Source organism: Rhinopithecus bieti, unplaced genomic scaffold, assembly GCF_001698545.2.
Source record: "Rhinopithecus bieti isolate Rb0 unplaced genomic scaffold, ASM169854v2 scaffold_980, whole genome shotgun sequence".
Lineage (NCBI taxonomy): Eukaryota > Metazoa > Chordata > Mammalia > Primates > Cercopithecidae > Rhinopithecus > Rhinopithecus bieti.
The window spans coordinates 1,365,086-1,383,794 of NW_016803338.1; the positions used below are offsets into that span (position 1 = coordinate 1,365,086).

At 40.2% G+C, this 18,709-nt stretch overlaps 1 protein-coding gene across 9 annotated transcripts in view; it reads right to left on the reverse strand.

Annotated features, from left to right (window-relative positions):
• Window positions 1-18,709, reverse strand: part of SPATS2L (spermatogenesis associated serine rich 2 like) — a 178,489-nt gene that overhangs the window by 16,779 nt on the left and 143,001 nt on the right. For all 9 annotated transcript variants that reach the window (XM_017876388.1, XM_017876423.1, XM_017876370.1 and 6 more), the window contains one exon: window positions 3,477-3,535. In XM_017876388.1, the coding sequence (XP_017731877.1) occupies window positions 3,477-3,535 (59 nt within the window). The remainder of the gene's footprint in view (window positions 1-3,476; window positions 3,536-18,709) is intronic.

The following is an 18,709-nucleotide window of genomic DNA, read 5'->3' on the forward strand; positions in this document are numbered from 1 at the left end:
AAAAAAAAAAAAAAAAAAAAGAAAAGAAAAGAAAATCTTAAGGCTTCTCAAAGCAATAACCCTAAGCAGCAAATATGCTCAAAATCCCAAGGTGGGGGCCAGGAGCCAGAGAAGTGGCTCTTCAAGCACAGAGTATTTTTTGAAATACTTTTATTCCTTAAAATTCTCGTGAATTTTGCATTCTACTTCATAATTTGTTTGTGTTACTACAAATTTACAAAGTAATGTTTTCTTGCCATATCTCTAGTGAAATTGACACCTGTGCTTACCTGTGTATAAACATGAAGTTTGAGACCCTAGCACTACAACACACTTGGTTTCTTGTATTGTAAAATCTGTGTAGGAATTGATCACATATTGTAGGGTTATTGTGGAAATACATGGAATAACATATGTGAGGTGTTTAGTATAGTATACTCAAAATGCTAACTCTGAATATTATTGATAAAGTGAGATCTCTTCATCTAGAATATACTTCCTCTTTTTTGCAATTACATGACTGTTCACTAATATCGGTTCCCACAGTCTATAGATACTGATTTATTTACAATAACTCATTTAACAAGTATTTATGAAGTACCTGCAGTATTCTCAGCACTGGGTTAGATGCCATGAGAGATTTAGGAGCTTCTGTTATAATTGAGAAAATATAGTTTATAACCTCTACAGAAAATGTAAAGTGTGAAAAATACTCTTGAGACCACAGAGAACCAAGTTAAAGACGGTGGTTGTAAAGACAGTTCTGTAGTTAGTGGGGAGAAATTCCATGGTTCCTTCTATCTGTGGAGAAGACATAATGTGGATATAGGCTTGTCATTTGAGAGATGCAATAGAACCCCTGACCTCCATTTTTTTATTGTAATATGGGGGGTTGGGGTAATTTACTAATAAGAGCTCTTCCCTTTTTGCACACATATTGTGTCAGGCCCTGTGCTAAGTGCCTGACATGTATTTTTTCATTTTATCTTTACAATAACTACTTGAGATGGATATTATTATTATTGTTGTTGTTGTTATTATTATTTTTAATACAGGGTCTCTCTCTGTTACCCAGGCTGGAGTGTAATGGCATGATCCTGGCTTGCTGCAGCTTAAACTCCTGAGCTCAAGTGATTCTCCCCTCTCACCCTCTAGAATAGCTAGAACTATGGGCACATGCCACCACACATGGCTAATTTATTTTTTTAGAGATGGGTTCTTACTATGTTGCCCAGGCTAATTTCAAACTCTTGGCCTCAAGCAATCCTCCTGCCTTGGTCTTCCAAAGGGTCTGGGGTTATATGTGTGAGCCATTGCCAGGGCCTAAGGAATATAGACTTTGAGAAGTCAACAACATGGTTCAGGGACACATAGCCAGTTAGAGATGGAGGCTGGACTTGAACTCAGTTCTGCCTGCCTCAAAGGCATACAAATGGGCTTCCCCTGGGCTGAGGGTAGTTCAAAAACCAGGACCTGCTGTGCCAATTACTGAAGTTATGTGAACCCTGTCAGCCAATCTAGCAGTTTCAGCTAGCCTGAAAGCTTGGTGAATGCAGGCTCTACATTTGTCTGTTTGCTGTTTATCCTGGACACAAGGAAGCCCATGTATTTACTGATTGAATAAGTTTTTAAAATGAATGCTCTCCAGAGATGCTCCAAATTCCACAGGTCTTGGCATCAAACACTATCACACTCAAGAAGGAAATATGAGTATATGAAACCCGAGGTCTTTTGTTGACCTCTAAGAAAAGTGATGATGTGCTAGTGACTTTCTATTTTGGTTCAAGAAGATCATTTGTGTCTGTGTTGGTTGTTAGCATTTTTATCATTAGGACATGCAACCGAAGTAAGCTATACTTGAGAAGTAGGGAAAATCCCAAGTAGTGTATATTATCTACTTTTACTGAAGATATCAACAAATTTCATAAGAATAAACTAATTTCACAATCAAAGAGATTGTTTAACTACCTAAATAGTCCATAGCTTCACCCTGGATCACATTAGTTTCATTTAACAAAGCTTGCTGTGTTTCACAGTTCTAAAATGTTGCTTACAATTACTTAGATGCCTGACTAAAGGAGGTCTGAAATGAATACCAAAATAATTTAGAAAACTGTGTAACAAAAATAACGATAGCTATTTTCCATAAAGTGACACTTGAATTATGGCTTAGGTCCAGACAAGAAAAATAGAAAAGAATGAAGAATCTAGTCTGATCTTTCATTCTGGCAAAAGAAAGACATCACATCAAAGGTAAAGGGATTTCGCTGAAATCTGGTTAGGGGCACAGACTGCCATTTATCCAATTCATCTTTGGGTAAAGATGAGGAATTTAAAATGCCCAGGAGACAAGGATTGTAAAACTAAATCCCAGCTGAAAAATATGGTCTTAGGGGCCCCATTAACACAGCAAACTAAATTCAATAATAAGAGAGGGCCTTGCACATTCACTTGTGGTTTGATGTTGAATCTGACTGAGTAATCTTGTCTTTGTTGAAATTTCCAACTTGTGAGCCTCAGTCTATTTAAGATGGTAATTCTTCTCTACTATTTAAGTGACTTTACCACAGTGGAAAAGTTTAGAAATCAGCATAAAGAAAATAAAACAAGTCAAATCCAGAACGTTAATATTTTATGTTAAATTTAGGATTAAGCTTTGCAATGATCAAGATAATTTGAGCATGTTCATTATTTAAACAGAGAATTTGGTACATTAAGCAATGTGATTTGTGATTTTCAATTTAAAATATGGAATTGATTTTCTTTTGCAGTTTTAAGTTGGCAGGTGTCAGTGTATTTGACGAAGTTCATGAACAGAACTGGAGTATTTTAAGACAACTCTGTTTAGTGTATCTTTAATTTTGAATTATTAATCTTATAAGAGTTGCTTAAAAGCTTAGGAACACTTTGCTTGTTAGGTTTGTGAGTTTGCCTTGTCTGACGTCTGAAGTGCTTAAGACAAATCAGATATATTAAATTTATATATGTAATTAAAAATGTTGAGGGGAATTTAAATAATTAAGTTTAAAATGGGACTACTTTTCTAGGAAAATTTAATATGATAAACTTAATTGAACCTAAAAAAGAACTAGTAAAAATGATGATGAGATTTATAAGTTATAAAGAGTTAAAATTGTCTTAAAATCTAACACTAAATTCAACGTCATTTTAAATCCAATTAACTATAAGTTCTTTATGCGCACGAACATCCCTTTGGACTTTAGAAAACTCAACTGACACCTATTATGTACTGAGTGTCCATCCTGCCATGCACTCACCTGTATGAGGTGAGTGTTACAACTATATCCTTTTGCCAGATGATGTAAATGAGGCTTCCAGGGGCTAAGTGACATGCCTAAGGTTACAGAGTTCATAAGCCAAAATTTCAGTATAAATTTTAGGACCCTGCTCAGAATCTGGTGTCATTGTCAGTCTGACCTATGGATTGCTTCTGATTGGGAAGCTCCTAATCAAATAACCATGTGTCGTCTACTTACTGGCTTCTTCTTTAACTTTATCCATTTCTGCCATTAATGAAACTTCTTTGTCAATGATGCTGGGGAAAACAAAACAAAACAAAGCAAAGAATGCTTAATCAAAGATAAACTTTTAGTAAGCACTGAAAGTAAAAGAAAAATTATTTTCATTAAACAAAATACAAAATTACCATAAATATTTCTATGTTACAATGCCAGCAGTACACTCTGCCTCTCCAAAAAATGAGGCAACATGGAAGGGATGTTCCCAAGGATTACATAGTGACATCTGCTGATTAAATCATTGTCAACAAACCTAAAAAAAAGTCTTTTAGACTTTCAGAATTGTGCTGCTTTGAATTTAAATTTGGGAATATTTTTGTCCTATGCATTCCAAAGTTCCAAAACAATATAATAAGTATTTGAAAAGCTGGCACTTAGGTCCTTAAGAACCATAGTTCCCAGTGTCTCTGTGCTCCACCCTGAGAGAGTCTGGCTGGGAGGGAAGGAGATGGGCCCAGTTCTGCTGCAGATGGTCCTGGGACCGTACTTTGCGAAATATGATCTGGGCCAATCCATCCACATGCTCAACAACATGAGTCTCTGCTTTTCTCATTCTCCCGAGTAAGCATCTCAAGGTTCTAATGAAATTTTTCTCATATTTCATTTATTTTTTGGTTAGTCGTTTGAAAAGTTATTATCTGCATAAAGCTAACAATGATCTGTCCCAAAGTCTGCTTCTCTCCTATCCCATCCCAACTCCCAGTTCTCTAGTTCCCCTCCCAGAAGTAATGCATCATGACAAATTCCTTATATGTCCTTTTACAGATTTTTATGTAGGAAGGAGTGAAGAGAGGTTTCAGCAAAAAGGCAGGGAGCTGTGCAGGGTGAAAAGCCTGGGGAAAACCCCATGGTGGGTGAGCACAGATGTCAGATTCTCTTTATATTTTTAGTTTAGTCATAAATATTTAAATATATATCTTTAAAATATAAGGACTTTTGGGGACCACAATCATTTACTATAACACCTATAAAACATTCACAATAATTTAATGTTTTCAGATATCTACCTAGTATTCAAATTTCCCCAACTGTCCCATAAATCTTTTTTTCTTTTTAAACAGTGTGTTAACTAGGATCTAAACAAGCCCTGTTCATTCCAATTGGTTGACTGACTCTTAAATCTGTTTTAGTCCAGAGGTTCCCTCTCATCTGTTTTCTCATCCCCTTTGCAATTTATTTGTTGAAGAACTTAGGTTGTTTGTCCTGAAGAGTTGTGCAAAGTCTGAATTTTGCTGATTACACCTCCATGGTGTTATTTAGCCTGTTCTTTTGTATTTCCTATAAATTTGTTATTAGATGTAGAAATTTGATTAGATTCAGGTTTTATTTTCTTAGGAGGAACACTTGATAAGTGTATTGTGTCATTATGTGTGTGCTGATGGAAGTATACGATATGAACTACTCCACCTGAAAAAAAATCACACTGAGTTTCATCAAATTTCTACATCTAAAATGGCAAATTTATAGGAAATACAAAAGACATCTCTCTTTTTTATGATCTTAGCAGCCACTGTTGATCACTGCCTAGATTTATAGGGTTTGCAAAATTGAGATATTCACGTTCTGTCACTCCTTCTTCATTTATTTCCTGGAATTCTTCCATAAAGAGAAACTTTATCAATTATTTGGTTATCCTGAAGTACAGTTTGTATAGGTAAGGCAGGATGAATGCTTGATTCTCCCCTTTTATTTTTCAAAATGATAGTTGGTTCCTTAGCATCCTTCAAACGTAATCAAGAAGTTTTTTTGCTTGTTTGTATATTTTAATTATACATATTAATTATAAACTCATATTTAATGTGCTTCAATACACTGTTATCATCTTTATTACTCTCAGATTGTTCCATCACATGGACTTTTTCTTCTCCATCAGATGTACTTTTGCAATTTAAAGTGTGTTGAAAACTTATTTCCTCTGAAAAACTTTGCAGTTATTTGTCAAGGTAAGAAGTGACTTCTGGGATATATCTATAGCAGTTTGGGGGCTCCTCAACTAGATTGTGCAACGTAAATGCTTGAAGAATAAAGGACTGTGTGCTGAGGAACTCAGCTCTTCCCAGCCAGGAAACCCTAGTGGAAAGGACTAATTGCACAGTGCATGGCACGTGCTCCAGAACTGGACTCTAAGCCTAGTTCCTCAACTGTAGACAGCATCAGTCAGCCCCATGACACACATGACTTATGGTCACTGGATATGATTACTTTGGTGTAACCAACGTATCAGGATGCCTGTCCGTTATCTATTGACATTACATAGGTATGTCCATGTGTTTCAAATATAGGAAATGCATGATAGGAAAGGTGTACGGTGAGAAGGAACTCTTTATCTCATCTCTGTCCCAACGTACTCAGTTCCCCTCCCTGGAGGTCTCCAATGTGATGAGTTCTTGCATTTCCAGAGACTATCTATGTAATCAACCAGCATATATTCAGTAATTGTATGAAATGACAGGTTGAGTCAATAGGCTTTGTGCTCCTGTGATTATGAGCTTCTCTGCCAAGTTCACAAACATAGCCATGACATAGGCAACTGTGTGTGTGTGTTTTCGTTATTTATAACCTTCTTAGAGAGGGGCACTTCTACCTTACTTTAGAGAAACAAAGACTGTTCAAGACATGCTGTTGGGGAGATATGGGGAGAACCTACAGATGCGGAGCCAGAAGCCCAAACTACAAATATATGGTTAAGCTACTCTGCTTGAGGACATGTTTTGAATTTTTATCCCTCACAGAAAGGGAAGAGAGAACAGAGAAAAGTCAGCACGATGACATTCTTTGTGGGAGAGCTGAGAAGGATGTGAGAGGACCTACCAGGACCTACTGGGAAAATAGTGAAAAGCAGATAGAGAGGAAAGAAAATGACAATGGCAAGAAGAAGAAATTAAGATTCCCTTCCCTGAATCAACTAGAAGGCTTTACAGAGTCCCCGGGTTTGGACAGCATGCCTAGCACATACTAAGGGAAATAGCTGCATGTGACACAAGACTGGCATGTCCTCACATGCCCAGTGGAGGGGAGAGGAGCAGAATGCAGGCAAAGCGGAGGCCCTGGAGGCTTGGGAATCCTCCCACCTGTGTGTGGGGTTGGAAGAATGGTGTGGGCAAGGGCCTTTGCTAATTTCTTTATCAGCTACAAGACCATCATAACACTCTTGTTGATCAAATTTGTTAACATAACTTTGTGCCCAGAGAATTTACAAGATGGACATTTGGGGTATAATACATGTCCCCAGGTCTAACGCGTATTAAACAAAGCTGGGTATTTATATACAATGGTTAGTTCAGGCCTTCTGGGCTAGCAACAGGAGGCAAGAGGGTTTACACAATAAATTGTTAATCTGCTTAATGCACACCCTTGAGGATGTGAAAGAGCCTGTGAAGTTGGCATCAAACCAGGCTTCCATTCCTCTGGGTATTTCCATAGAAGATCGTCCTCAAGCATCGTAGTAATTCAAGCTCTGCTATCTATGGGTAGCTGCTTTCAAAACTCATGGGCACAAAGGCAAGCCAGTGATCTCTGCTGACTCAGGACCCAGCTTGGAGCTGATGAACTGATGCACACCACGATCAGGGGCCAGCCCGGGGCAGATAAACCCAGCCTGCCCTTGAGAATCTCAATGTGTAGACTTGAGGGTTCCTTAGGTTTTGCTTTCCAGGCAGTAGGTTTGTCAAGGGAAGAATAATGGTGGGAAGTGGATGTGGAGGAAGTAGTAAAGCCAGCCTGTCCTTTGGCAGGCTGTCAGACAGCGAGGAGCCAGCCTCACATCAAGTGAGTGCCAGACTAAAAGAAGGTCAAAGAGGAAAGACCGTGCCTAAATCCTTCTAAATGCCCACAAAGCCTGTGGTGTCTGGGTGTGTCACATCCAGTTTTGGGAGTAATTTCATCGGTGCCATTTCCATGATCTGTGAAATCTTCTTAGAGGTACCAGGACAGAGATAGACATGTGTGGACAGTCAAGTGTGGCTTGATAACTCTGCAGGCTGGGTAAGGACAGAGGGCACTTGGCAAAGCCCTGGTTTAGAGTTACCAGATATGGAGGGAGGAGCGAGTTCCTTGGAGAGCAATGACATTAAGGAGTTGATGAGTCACAGAAGAATCACAGACAGTATCATGAACCACATGCCCACTGTGGAAGCTGCAAGGTCACACACTTGCTTTCGAGGTACACCTCTGCAGACACATATCAGCCCTCAGTTGCCTCAAAATGTGAGCTGATCACAAGGAACACTTTCTGAGTGCAGATGGTAGGCCAGGCACATTAGGTAGAGCACCAGTGCCTTCCTGGAATGATCTCATCTAAGCTTCCTGACATCCCAGGAGGAGTGACCCTGGCTTTCTCCTTGCCACAGGGGCTTGAAACAAACCCTTCCCTCTGCCTTGAAGACAACTCTTCTGCTTAACCTTGTTTCTCCTCATTTAATCAGCTCTGATCCTCCTTCAGGTCTTTGCTTAATCGTCACTTCCTTAGAGAGCTCTGACTGAGTTTTTTAAAAACTTCTGTTCAATTTCATGATCTTAGACTATTATGGGTTGCTCAACAAAAATTTCTTGATAGTGATGAATTTAAGGGAAGACAACATATTCATTTTTCTGTGGCGTAACAATAATGAAACTTACTAACTAGTACATTGTGGTGCCTGCACATACATCACATTTATGCAAAACTTTATATAATTTTGGTCACTGAAAGAATTTAATCATTTGAGACATACGCTTATGAGTAAAGGTGTCATGATACTCACCAAACACACAAAGTTTGGCTGAGTTAAAACAGACAGTTTGCAAACTGTGATGGTTTAATTACTGAAATTTGTTCTCCCACCAGTGATCATCTGAAATGCTAAGTTCTGAATGTTTTTGCTTTTCAACAGTGATCCTGAGTACTTGACAGAAATATATAACTCTTTAATTGGCTTTCCACTGGCCACTAAAAGTTTTCTAAATGGTTGGGTAAAGCCCTCTGGAGGGCACCAGGCACATCAAACGTGTTCTACATAAACAGAGCGCCCATAAAATCCACGAGGACCTCACATGTTTCAGATATGCCCTTTCTCCTTCTAAAAACACATCTTCTCATTTTAGCCAAACTGCCTGGGTAGTAAAATTTTATTTTGTTGCCATAAAAAAGCTTTTATTATCAAAGCAATAAGGTGTAAGGAGGAGATTACCATGGTAAAAGACTTTACAGTCTATTATATAGTTAATCACAGAGATAAAGTGTCATTTTATAAAAATATTTCCACTGTCTTGATTCTTTTCTATAGAGGACTGATAATAACAATAATGAAAAGAATCAGAAAGCCTCTTTAGTAGTAATAGATTTATCATTTTCTGCCCTGTGAAAGGCTCTTTAAATTTGGAGATGGAGGCATTGAGTGACAAAACTGATTCATTTGGAAGCTTGGGTGAGTCATGTCGGGCCCAATGTTCTTCAAAAATAAAGATGCCACCATAGAGAGGCAGCCACAGGACCATCAATGTGGTTGATAAGCTGTAGAGCAGAACCTGCTGGTAGATACTGAGGAATGAAAGCAGAATTTCAAAGGGGAGGTGAAGAACTCAATCTATAACAACAGCCAGAGTTAGATGTTAAAGAGTTAAAACCAGGCCACATTCCATCTTTCACGCATTTGCCTCAGGGAGACTAGAGTGAGAGGAATTGCTGGGGACCATCTGATCCCAGACACTTTTGCTGCAGAAACTTCTTGTGGGGAAAGTACTTCAGTTGGAGCTTCCTTAACTCATCATCTGCCAAGCTGACAATTGCAGGATGGGAGCATGGGGAGGGAGGCAGGCCCAAAAGGAGGGCACTGCTGGGGAGAAAGGATGCTAATGAATGCTAATGAATATTTCAGCCTTCCTGGCCTCTACCAAATAGCATAAAGCATGCCAAAGACTGATAAGCCCTACAGCCAGGCTTCCCTACATAAAGAATTTCCATTTCTTTCACTAAAAAGAAAAGAGTGCTAGAAAATCATCTCTCTCCACTGTGGGCTCTGTTCCTTCTTAATGCAAAGGAATAAGAACTGTGACCAACAGTTCTAACATCCCCTGAGAGGGACGTCATCTGGGCTGATAGCCTAGTAGTGCCCACTGACCACCACGTGGGCCTTGAGCTGGGAAGCTACAGTTGTCCCGTACTAGCTAGAAATGAGCATCTGTACCCCTTCCCTTGCCCACTAGTTGCAAGACAGGAAAACTTCCTTTATACATTTAAGGCATAATGTACTGTTCCCATGAGTACCATTTCTAGTCCAACTCCCCAAGTATTACCAGCAATTCTTGGGCCCAGGGCAAAGCTAGTCAGGGGTTTCAGCTCACCAATTTCTCAACTGTTGCAGCTGTCAACAAAGATGCTTCCCTGGCTTGACAGTCACAAATGCAGCAAGACTGTATGGTTCTTTATTCCCAGGGTCAGGAGGCCTGGCAGCCCTAACTGCAAAGGGCACTCACGCTCTTGCACACTGCCAATTACCAGCTCTTCCTTGCTGTTCTGCTCTCCATCCTGTCCTCTCTCCTGTACCCTCTATGCTGGTTACTGGTGTCATCCCTCACCCAGTGTCCATGGCTCCTCTTCCTTCACTTCCCACATGGTTACATCCTCTGAAGTCTACCCCAGAAATGTCTGTCTGTCCCATGCACCTCTCCACTTCCACTGACTCATTATTAACCCTGAGCACATTATCAAGTCTTTGGCTATTTGTTGTTGTTTATTGTTACACTGCTGGAATTCCTGGGTCTGTCACCTTCCACTCTATATATATTTGCATTTAGGTTTTACAGCAACCTGAATTCTTTTCAAAATTGGAAAATAATAATAGATTTTTTTTTCTTAAATGCAGCACTGGTGACAAATTGGTCCTTCTAAAGATTTCTAGGATTTAACAGTGTTATTTGGTAAACATATAAAACCCAACATACATGTCCACAGCATGTAGACTGGGGTTTAGCACACAACCCTTTGAAAGACTGCCTACTAATCATTGCCCATCCAGGAAATACAGTGGGGGTGCCTCAAGCATGAACCACACTCAACGTACAAAGCAAAGTCAAAATCCATCTGACTGTCAATGAACATCAATGACTACACCCAATTGCCAATCAGGCTGACATTTTATTTCTACTTCTTTTATGAGAGGCAATACAATGTGTTAATATTGCTTAGTCTGCATATTTTATGTTGGAATCATACAATGATTTGAAATCATGGTTAATAAATTGTTCATCGTACTGTCTGAGGTGCACTTCTGGAATGAGACACACAGATTTAGTATAGAGACTAATTCTCAACATTAATAATATTTTGGAGTTCTTCAAAAGGACATAATTAATTTAAAAAAATACACAGGGATTTCTTTTCTTATTGGAATTTTAAAATGACAGAATAGCATAATCCCATAGTATGGAAATCCCACAACATCAAATGTTCAACTAAAAGTCTATATTCCTCTGTTTAGAAATTATACATGACTTTGATGAACAATAGAAATTTTTATCTTTGCTAATTACTTATTAGTTCAGTTTTTTTTTCACGGAGATCCCTATTCAGGGAAAGTAACTTGACTGTATTTCAGTTTCTTTGACTATAAAATGCTGACTCCCCGCTTCCCCTTTTAAAGTTACATCTGCTGGGCGCAGTGGCTCACGCCTATAATCCCAGCACTTTGGGAGGCCGAGGCGGGCAGATCACCTCAGGTTAGGAGTTCAAGATCAGCCTGGCCAACATAATGAAACCCCATCTCTACTAAAAAACTGGAAAATATTAGAAAGCAGGATAAAATGAAACAAATTTGAAAATAAAACAAAACAAAGCAAAATGCCCCTTTGTCTCAAGCACAAAATAGAGCCAACCACTCTGATCACTGTTGTATTTCCTTCCAAAAAAAAAAAAAAAAAAAAAAAAAAACAACACAGTGGGGGCAAGGGCAAGGGGAAGGGCATTTATGTAGATGTCATCATGGTTGCTGAACATAAATAACAGGAACAGAAACTGGAAGAAACTGATATGGTACAAGAAGTGCCAGAAATGCTAGCCCACATTCAACCCAAGGCAGCCAGGCCTAGCCTCCTCTGCTCCTGGCCTCCAGGCAGGCTCTCGTGTGAAAAGGGGAGAGGAGGGGCTCTTCTTGTTTTTGACCTAGAAGGCTCTTCCCCACAATCGCAGGTGCTGTTACTGCCCATGGTAAGGCCCTACTCTAGTCCAGGCTTCCAAAGTGGAGCACGAATACAATATTAATTTTTATGTACTCACTTTTTATTCTAAGTAGGCTTTCCTAATCTTTAGTATACAGATTAACAGTAGTACACATGTATAATTTATAAATGAACTTTCTGATTCGAGAGGGATGTGCTCAAAATTCATGTATTGATGGAGTGAGACCACCATCATTATTTTTATTAATTTTTTTTTTTTTTTTTTTGAGACAGGATCTGGCTCTGTTGCCTAGGTTGGAGTGCAGTGGTGTGGGTGTGATGTTGGCTCACTGCAATCTCTGCCTCCTGGGCTCAGGCGATCCTTCCACCTAAGCCTCCTGAGTAGCTGGGACCGCAGATCTACACCACCACACCCAGCTAATTTTTGTATTTTTTTGGTAGAGACAGGTTTTTTCCATGTTGTCCAGGTTGATCTTGAACTCCTGGCCTCAAGCAATCCTCCCACCTTAGCCTCCCAAAGTGCTGGAATAACAGGTATGAGCCACTGTGCCCAGCTGAGACCATCATTATTGATGGAAGGAGGGTACTTCTCCCTGAGCACATTATGTTCTTTCATGCCTCTGGTTCTTTGTGTTGCTTCTTCTGCATGGAATCTTCTTTCTTCCTTCTCCATCTGGCAAATTTCTAGTCTTCCTTCAAGATCCTGCTCAAAGGTCACCTCTGCAATGGAACCTATCCTAATGAGCCAGGCAGAACTGATTTTCCCTTCCCCTAGCTCCATTTCAGCTTGTTTACATCTGCAGCCACCAGTGCATGGGCTTTTTTAGGAAAAAGACTTGTCTTTATCCCTCAGTCTTTTTAGAAGTGCTCCTTCAAGTGTGGTCTGCAGACCACCTACATTTGTACTCACTGCACTCACTGAATGGAAGATTCTTGGGTGCCACCCAATATCCACGGAATCAGAATATCTGGGAATGGGGCCCTGATGCTCCTTGTGCACTCAAATGTTTGAGAAGTAGTGGCTTGACACACATTCATCTATCTATTAAGTGGATGAATGAAGAAAGGGGAAGAGAGAGGTAGAGAAGGTGTGGCAAGTCGAGAAAGGGGAAGGGGAGCTGTTCTGGTGGCAAATGTGACATTCAGAACTGGGAGTCCCTTTGTCTTACTTCTTTCTTCATCAAGTAGTAAAACGTAAAAGTGGTGATGAACCATTCCTATCCCATAGCTGGAATCCACTGCATGCTAAATAAACAGAAAGTTGGGAGGGATAACTTATTGCCAGTGTCTTGGTGTAGAGGAAAGGAAATTTCCCAAATGCTACTCTGGAAGATAATCAACCTTAACTGAACATCTCTTATGGGCCAGGCTAGTGATGTTCTAGAAAGATGTGATAAATGCATTACTTGTATATGAATTTTCACAAAACCCCTAGAAAGTGGTAACAGTACTCCTGTTTTATAGCTGTGAAGGAGTTAAAAAAACTCAACCAGGTTCAGAGCTAGAATATGTAGAGATGAGATTTAAACCTTATTCTAACTCTACATCCCATGCCTCCTAATTAAGTGGCTAATAAACCTTGGAAAATGTGTCATTTATTAGAATATGGCCTGGTAAGAATCAAGAGTTTATAGTCACTAGAAGCAGCATGTAGTATACGTATAAGGAATTCTGTTTTATCGGCTTCACGTACAGTCTTTCTATACGATTTGTTGCTGACTTAGCTGACGAACTGCCCAAAATAACTCCTTAGTCTCACTGTACCAGTCCAAAAAACAGAAATAAGCTCCAAGATGCAGTATGAAATTGTAATTTAGGACTCACTTTTCAGTATTATAATGTATTTTATATTTATACTAATATATAAGAACAAATTCATCTTCTTTTTTCTAGTGAAAATAGACTGTATGGCACATATTTTTTAAAAAAGAATCCTATGTATCCTATGGGAATATGTAGATAGAACAATTTGCATATTTCCTCTTTATTTTCTATTTTATGATGAAAACAAACAATTCCTTTTCAGAAGTACATTCCCGGGCTGTTTGATTGGTAAGCTTTCATCTGCTGAAAAGATTCAGAAATCTTCTCCGATATCAGGCTGAAATTAGAATCAATTTCTTGTCTTCCAGCTCTTATTGCGGGCCTTTATTCTGCAAAGAAGGCTGCAGTGCCAGCAGAGCTGACTGCCAGTGCCAAGTGTGTGGCTGACATAACGTATGGAGGTAATCCACACATGGAGCTCAGGAAGCCTATTAATACAAGGTGCTATTTATGCTGGTTTCCTGGGGACTGTACCTAAACTGAAAAGGCCAGTTCAGTACTTTTTGTATTTATCAACCTGCTCTTCCTTCATGTCAACTGATTCATTCAGTCCTTGCAAAGGCAGGCCCTGGGGAAACATCTATTGTAGAGAAAAACCTCAGGGAGGAAAGAAAATAGGAAAAGAGAAGCGTTCACCTCCAAAGAGTGAGCTACACCTATTTAGAAAGACACATATTCACAAACGAGGCAAAATTTGAAATATACTGCACCACAGGGACTTGCTTTAGTCACAAAGTCATGGGAACCTTGAGTTTCTCCATGTAATATGGGTATTTGCCCTTTTCACAATTTCAGAATAGATCCTGGAGCTTATTTCGGTTTATTGGACTGGTGCAGAGTGAGGAAAAGGAGTCATTTTGGGCCATTTGTCAGCTAGACAGCAACAGAAACCATACACATGGCTCTCTTGAGGCATAAATATATTTATTAGCCTCTTCCATTATTGTCTCTTGGTGTCCCTTGCAAGTAAATGTTCACCCCCATACTCTTTGTTCCTTTAACTTCTGGCATAATATTGAATATTGGGTGTGGGGAGAAAAAAGTTTGTTTAATTTTCTTTCTGTGGGGCTTTGTGCAAGTCACAAGCAGGTGAACACTTAGAAAAACTACTTGATGAGCAGGAAAGGGATTAGTCAGAAAGTCTGGTTTGTATAGATTTTGATCAATGAAAGGATTGTATTCATTTCCAGAGCAGAAAGAGATACAGCCCTTTTATTAAATGTCTTTTAAAACAAAACATTAAAAAACACAATCGAAACTCTTGATTTTATTAGAAAACAAAACCAAAACCACACTGAACTCTTATGATTGTTGTTGTTGTTGTTGTTGTTTTGTTTTTGTTGTTTAAACAGTCTTGTTCTATCACCCAGGCTGGAGTGCGGTGGTGTGATCTCAGCTCACTGCGACCTCTGCCTCCCAAGTTCAAGTGATTCTCCTGCCTCAGCTTCCTGAGTAGCTGGGATTACAGGCATGTGCCACCACATCCGGCTAATTTTTGTATATTTAGTAGAGACAGGGTTTAGCCATGTTGTGTCTCTAACTCCTGACCTCAAGTGATCTACCCACCTCAGCCTCCCAAAGTGCTGGGATTACAGGTGTGGGCCACCGTGCCCAGCCATTTGTTTGTTTTTGAGACAGGGTCTTTCTCTGTTGCCCAGCCTGCAGTATAATGGCATGATCACAGCTTACACAGCCTCAAACTGGGGGCTCAAATGATCCTTCCACCTCAGCCTCCTGAGTAGCTGGGACTACAGGACCGTACCACCACATCTGGCTAATTTTAAATTTTTTTGTAGAGATGAGGTCTCCCGATGTTGCTCTAGCTGGCCAAACTCTTGATTTTTGTCTTCACTAACCGTTTAATCTAAGGAACTGGCAAAATTTAGTAAATGTTTAACACATTCCTGATAATTAAAAATGGAATTGAAAGCTTTTAAAAATTATTATGTAACAATGCTAAGTGGCTGAAAAGGCTCCTAAAGGCAGCTTTCCTACTGGTAATCCTATTATAAACATGCCGTGTTGAACGGCACAGAGAAAAGCATCATCTTATTACCGTACAACTACACTATCCTACCCCAGATACTCTCAGCGTACACCAGGAGTGTTTACTATCAATATTTCAGCCACGTTGGTTTAACAATGGAATCTTGACTCATTCCTCATACTTGTATCAACATCTTCCATGTGACTGAACTCAAAACCCAAATTTGCTTGTTGCCACAGCATCTATTCTGTGACACAGATGTGATTCTAGGACCTGTTTCGCCTAACACATATTTTTCCTATGCCCACCTGTTAAAGTATATATAGTGCCACAATTCCAGTGATTCTCCTAATTAAGACAGCGTAATGAAATGGCCAGTAAGTATTTGTTCAGCCACTACGGCACTGTAAGATATATAAAAGACCTGCTTCATTTGGCTTAAAGAACACAATGGCTGGCACATCTGGGTATGTCACCGGTATCAGAGTAGTTGGATATATGCCAGGTATGCCCACAAACACCAAGTAATATTGCTGCCCGGCTGAAGCCAAAGAAGAAGAAGAACCCCCAAGCAGACATTTAATGGAACAATTCCTTACTGTATTTATCTTTACATGTCTCAGATCTTCATCCTAATCCTGGTCCCCACTGCGATATTTGGTTTTATTGCAAAATGAGAAAAAGACTCAGGTAGAAACAGAATGGCTAATGAAAGTGACTGCTTATCATTAGCTACAACCTTTGGTTCTTAATTTTCCATTTTCTTCTAAGGACTGAGTAGAATTCTACAATGAAAAGAGACGATACAGCAAAGTCTTCAATTTTCTACACTTCAGTATAATTGTTTTCTGATCTCAAGGAGACAAAATGTAATCTGACCTTTAAAATGTGTAGTGAGAGGGTTTACATTTCAGGCACTATGGAAAAAATATTTCCTGCTGCACTGATATGAAATAAGAAGACAAATATAGTATGTTTCTTTGGGTTTGTAAGTGATTGGAAAGTCCCTCTTTCATATCTCCAGTGGTGGCTTAGGAGGGCAGCTGGGGTCAGACAGATGCTCAGGGATGTTTCAGAGGGAAGAGTCTCCATCCTTCCCTCAAGGAGCTCCAGCAGAAGCGAGGTGGCAGGACGAATGAGATACTCTTCCTCTCACTTTCCTCTCACTCAGGCTTTCCCAGCACTACAGACATTTTGGGTCAGGGGAGCGGTGGGAGAGATGGCTAGCAGCATCCCTAGCCTCTACCTAATAGATGCCAGCGGCACTCTCTCCCTGTGGCTGTGACAACCAAAAATATTTCCAAATCAACGGTCTCCTGGGGGCAAAATCGTCCCATTAAGAACCACTGCTGTGGCCCTAGATATATCACTCCCTTTGCAAGACTCTCGACCAGCAAATGTCAATTTTCAACCACAGATGTCAAGAGAATGATCTGTTTTTGGTTTTTATTGAGACAGGGTCTCACTCTGTCATCCAGGCTGGAGTGCAGTGGCATGAATATGGCTCACAGCAGCCTTGAATTCCTGGACTTAAGTGATCTTCCCACCTCAGCCTCCTGAATAGCTGGGACCACAGGCATATACCATTACGCCCAGCTAATCAAAAAATTGTAGAGATGAGGTCTCTCCATGTTGTCTAGGCTGGTTTCCAACTCCTGGGCTCAAGCAATCCTCCTGCCTCGGCCTTCCAAGGTGTTGGGATTGCAGGCATGAGCCACCGTGCCTGACCCTTTTGTTGTTGTTGTTGTTTTTGAGGCAGTCTCACTCTGTTGTCCAGGCTGGAGTGCAGTAGAGCGATCTTGGCTCACTGCAACCTCCATCTCCCAGGTTCAAGTGATTTTCCTGCCTCAGCCTTCTGAGTAGCTGGGATTACAGGTATACGCCACCATGCCTGGCTAATTTTTTGTATTTTTAGTAGACATGGGGTTTCACCACATTGGCCAGGCTAGTCTTGAACTCCTGACCTCAGGTGATCCACCTGCCTCAGCCTCCCAAAGTGCTGGGATTACAGGCGTGAGCCACCGTGCCCGGCCTGTTGTTTTTAAAAGCCTGGTACTGTCAGTATCTCTGGGGGTGGCACTTAGGCAAGGGAGGACTATAAAGCTCTGACTTTTTATTTATAGTGTACACACATATACTTTGGTATGCAAAGAAGTAGATACTAATATATAGACATTATCTTTTAATGTTAAGTTGTTCACAAAGAGAACACATAAAAAACCCAAAGGACACAGAAAAGCCAGGGTTTACCACTGTTTGGAAAGCCAGGAGTCACATGAAAGCAGCTAAAATTTGGAGAATAAGGGCAGGGGAAAAAAAACAAAAACAACCAATTAACATGGCAAGAATCAGCTGTGAAAAACCTGCAAAAGTGATGGTCTTACTTGGACTCAAACTAAAGGGGCTTCAAGGATATATGTTTCAACAATTTAAAATTATCCGGGTATCTGAGGAGAGCAAACTGGGAATATGGGACACATGGTTACATAGGTGGTTCTGATACTCAACAGTGCCACTGGCAATTTCCCATATGGGAGACTTCAAGATCACATCCTGGGAAAAATGCACAATATTTAAAGTGTCAGTGGTGACATCTGGTTTGTATGTGAGGCCACCTGTAGACCACATTGATAATCTGTGTGTGATTTTGCTTGGCTATTAACAGGGCTTCAGTAGCAGATGAGAAGGATTTGAGGGATGAGAACGATAAACTTATTTCAAACTAGCTTTTTCTTCTGCCTAAAAGTCCCACTTTTATTTTATTATTACTTTTTGAGGCAGGGTCTCACTCTGTTGCCCAAGCTGGAGTGCAGTGGCATGATCTTGGCTCACTACAGCCTCGACTTCCTAGACTCCAGTGATCCTCCCACCTCTCAGCCTCCCGAGTAGCTGGGACTACAGACAAACCACCACACCCAGCTATTTTTTTTTCTTTTTGTAGAGACAGGGTCTTGCTGTGTTGCCCAGATTGGTCTCAAACTCCTGCCTCAGCCTCCCAAAGGGCTAGGATTACAGGTGTGTGCCACCTTCCCCTGCCACATTCTCACTTTTAGAGTTATTCTTTTGGTTGGGGTAGAGAGTCTCAACAGAGCATTTGTTAGCATGCAAATATGTCACTTTGAGAGGAAGGATACATGATTATCAAAGGAATGAGTTTAGTAGTTACATAAGATAATTGAGTTTTCATAGTTAAAAAAAAGAGAGGGGGTCGGAGCAAGATGGCCGA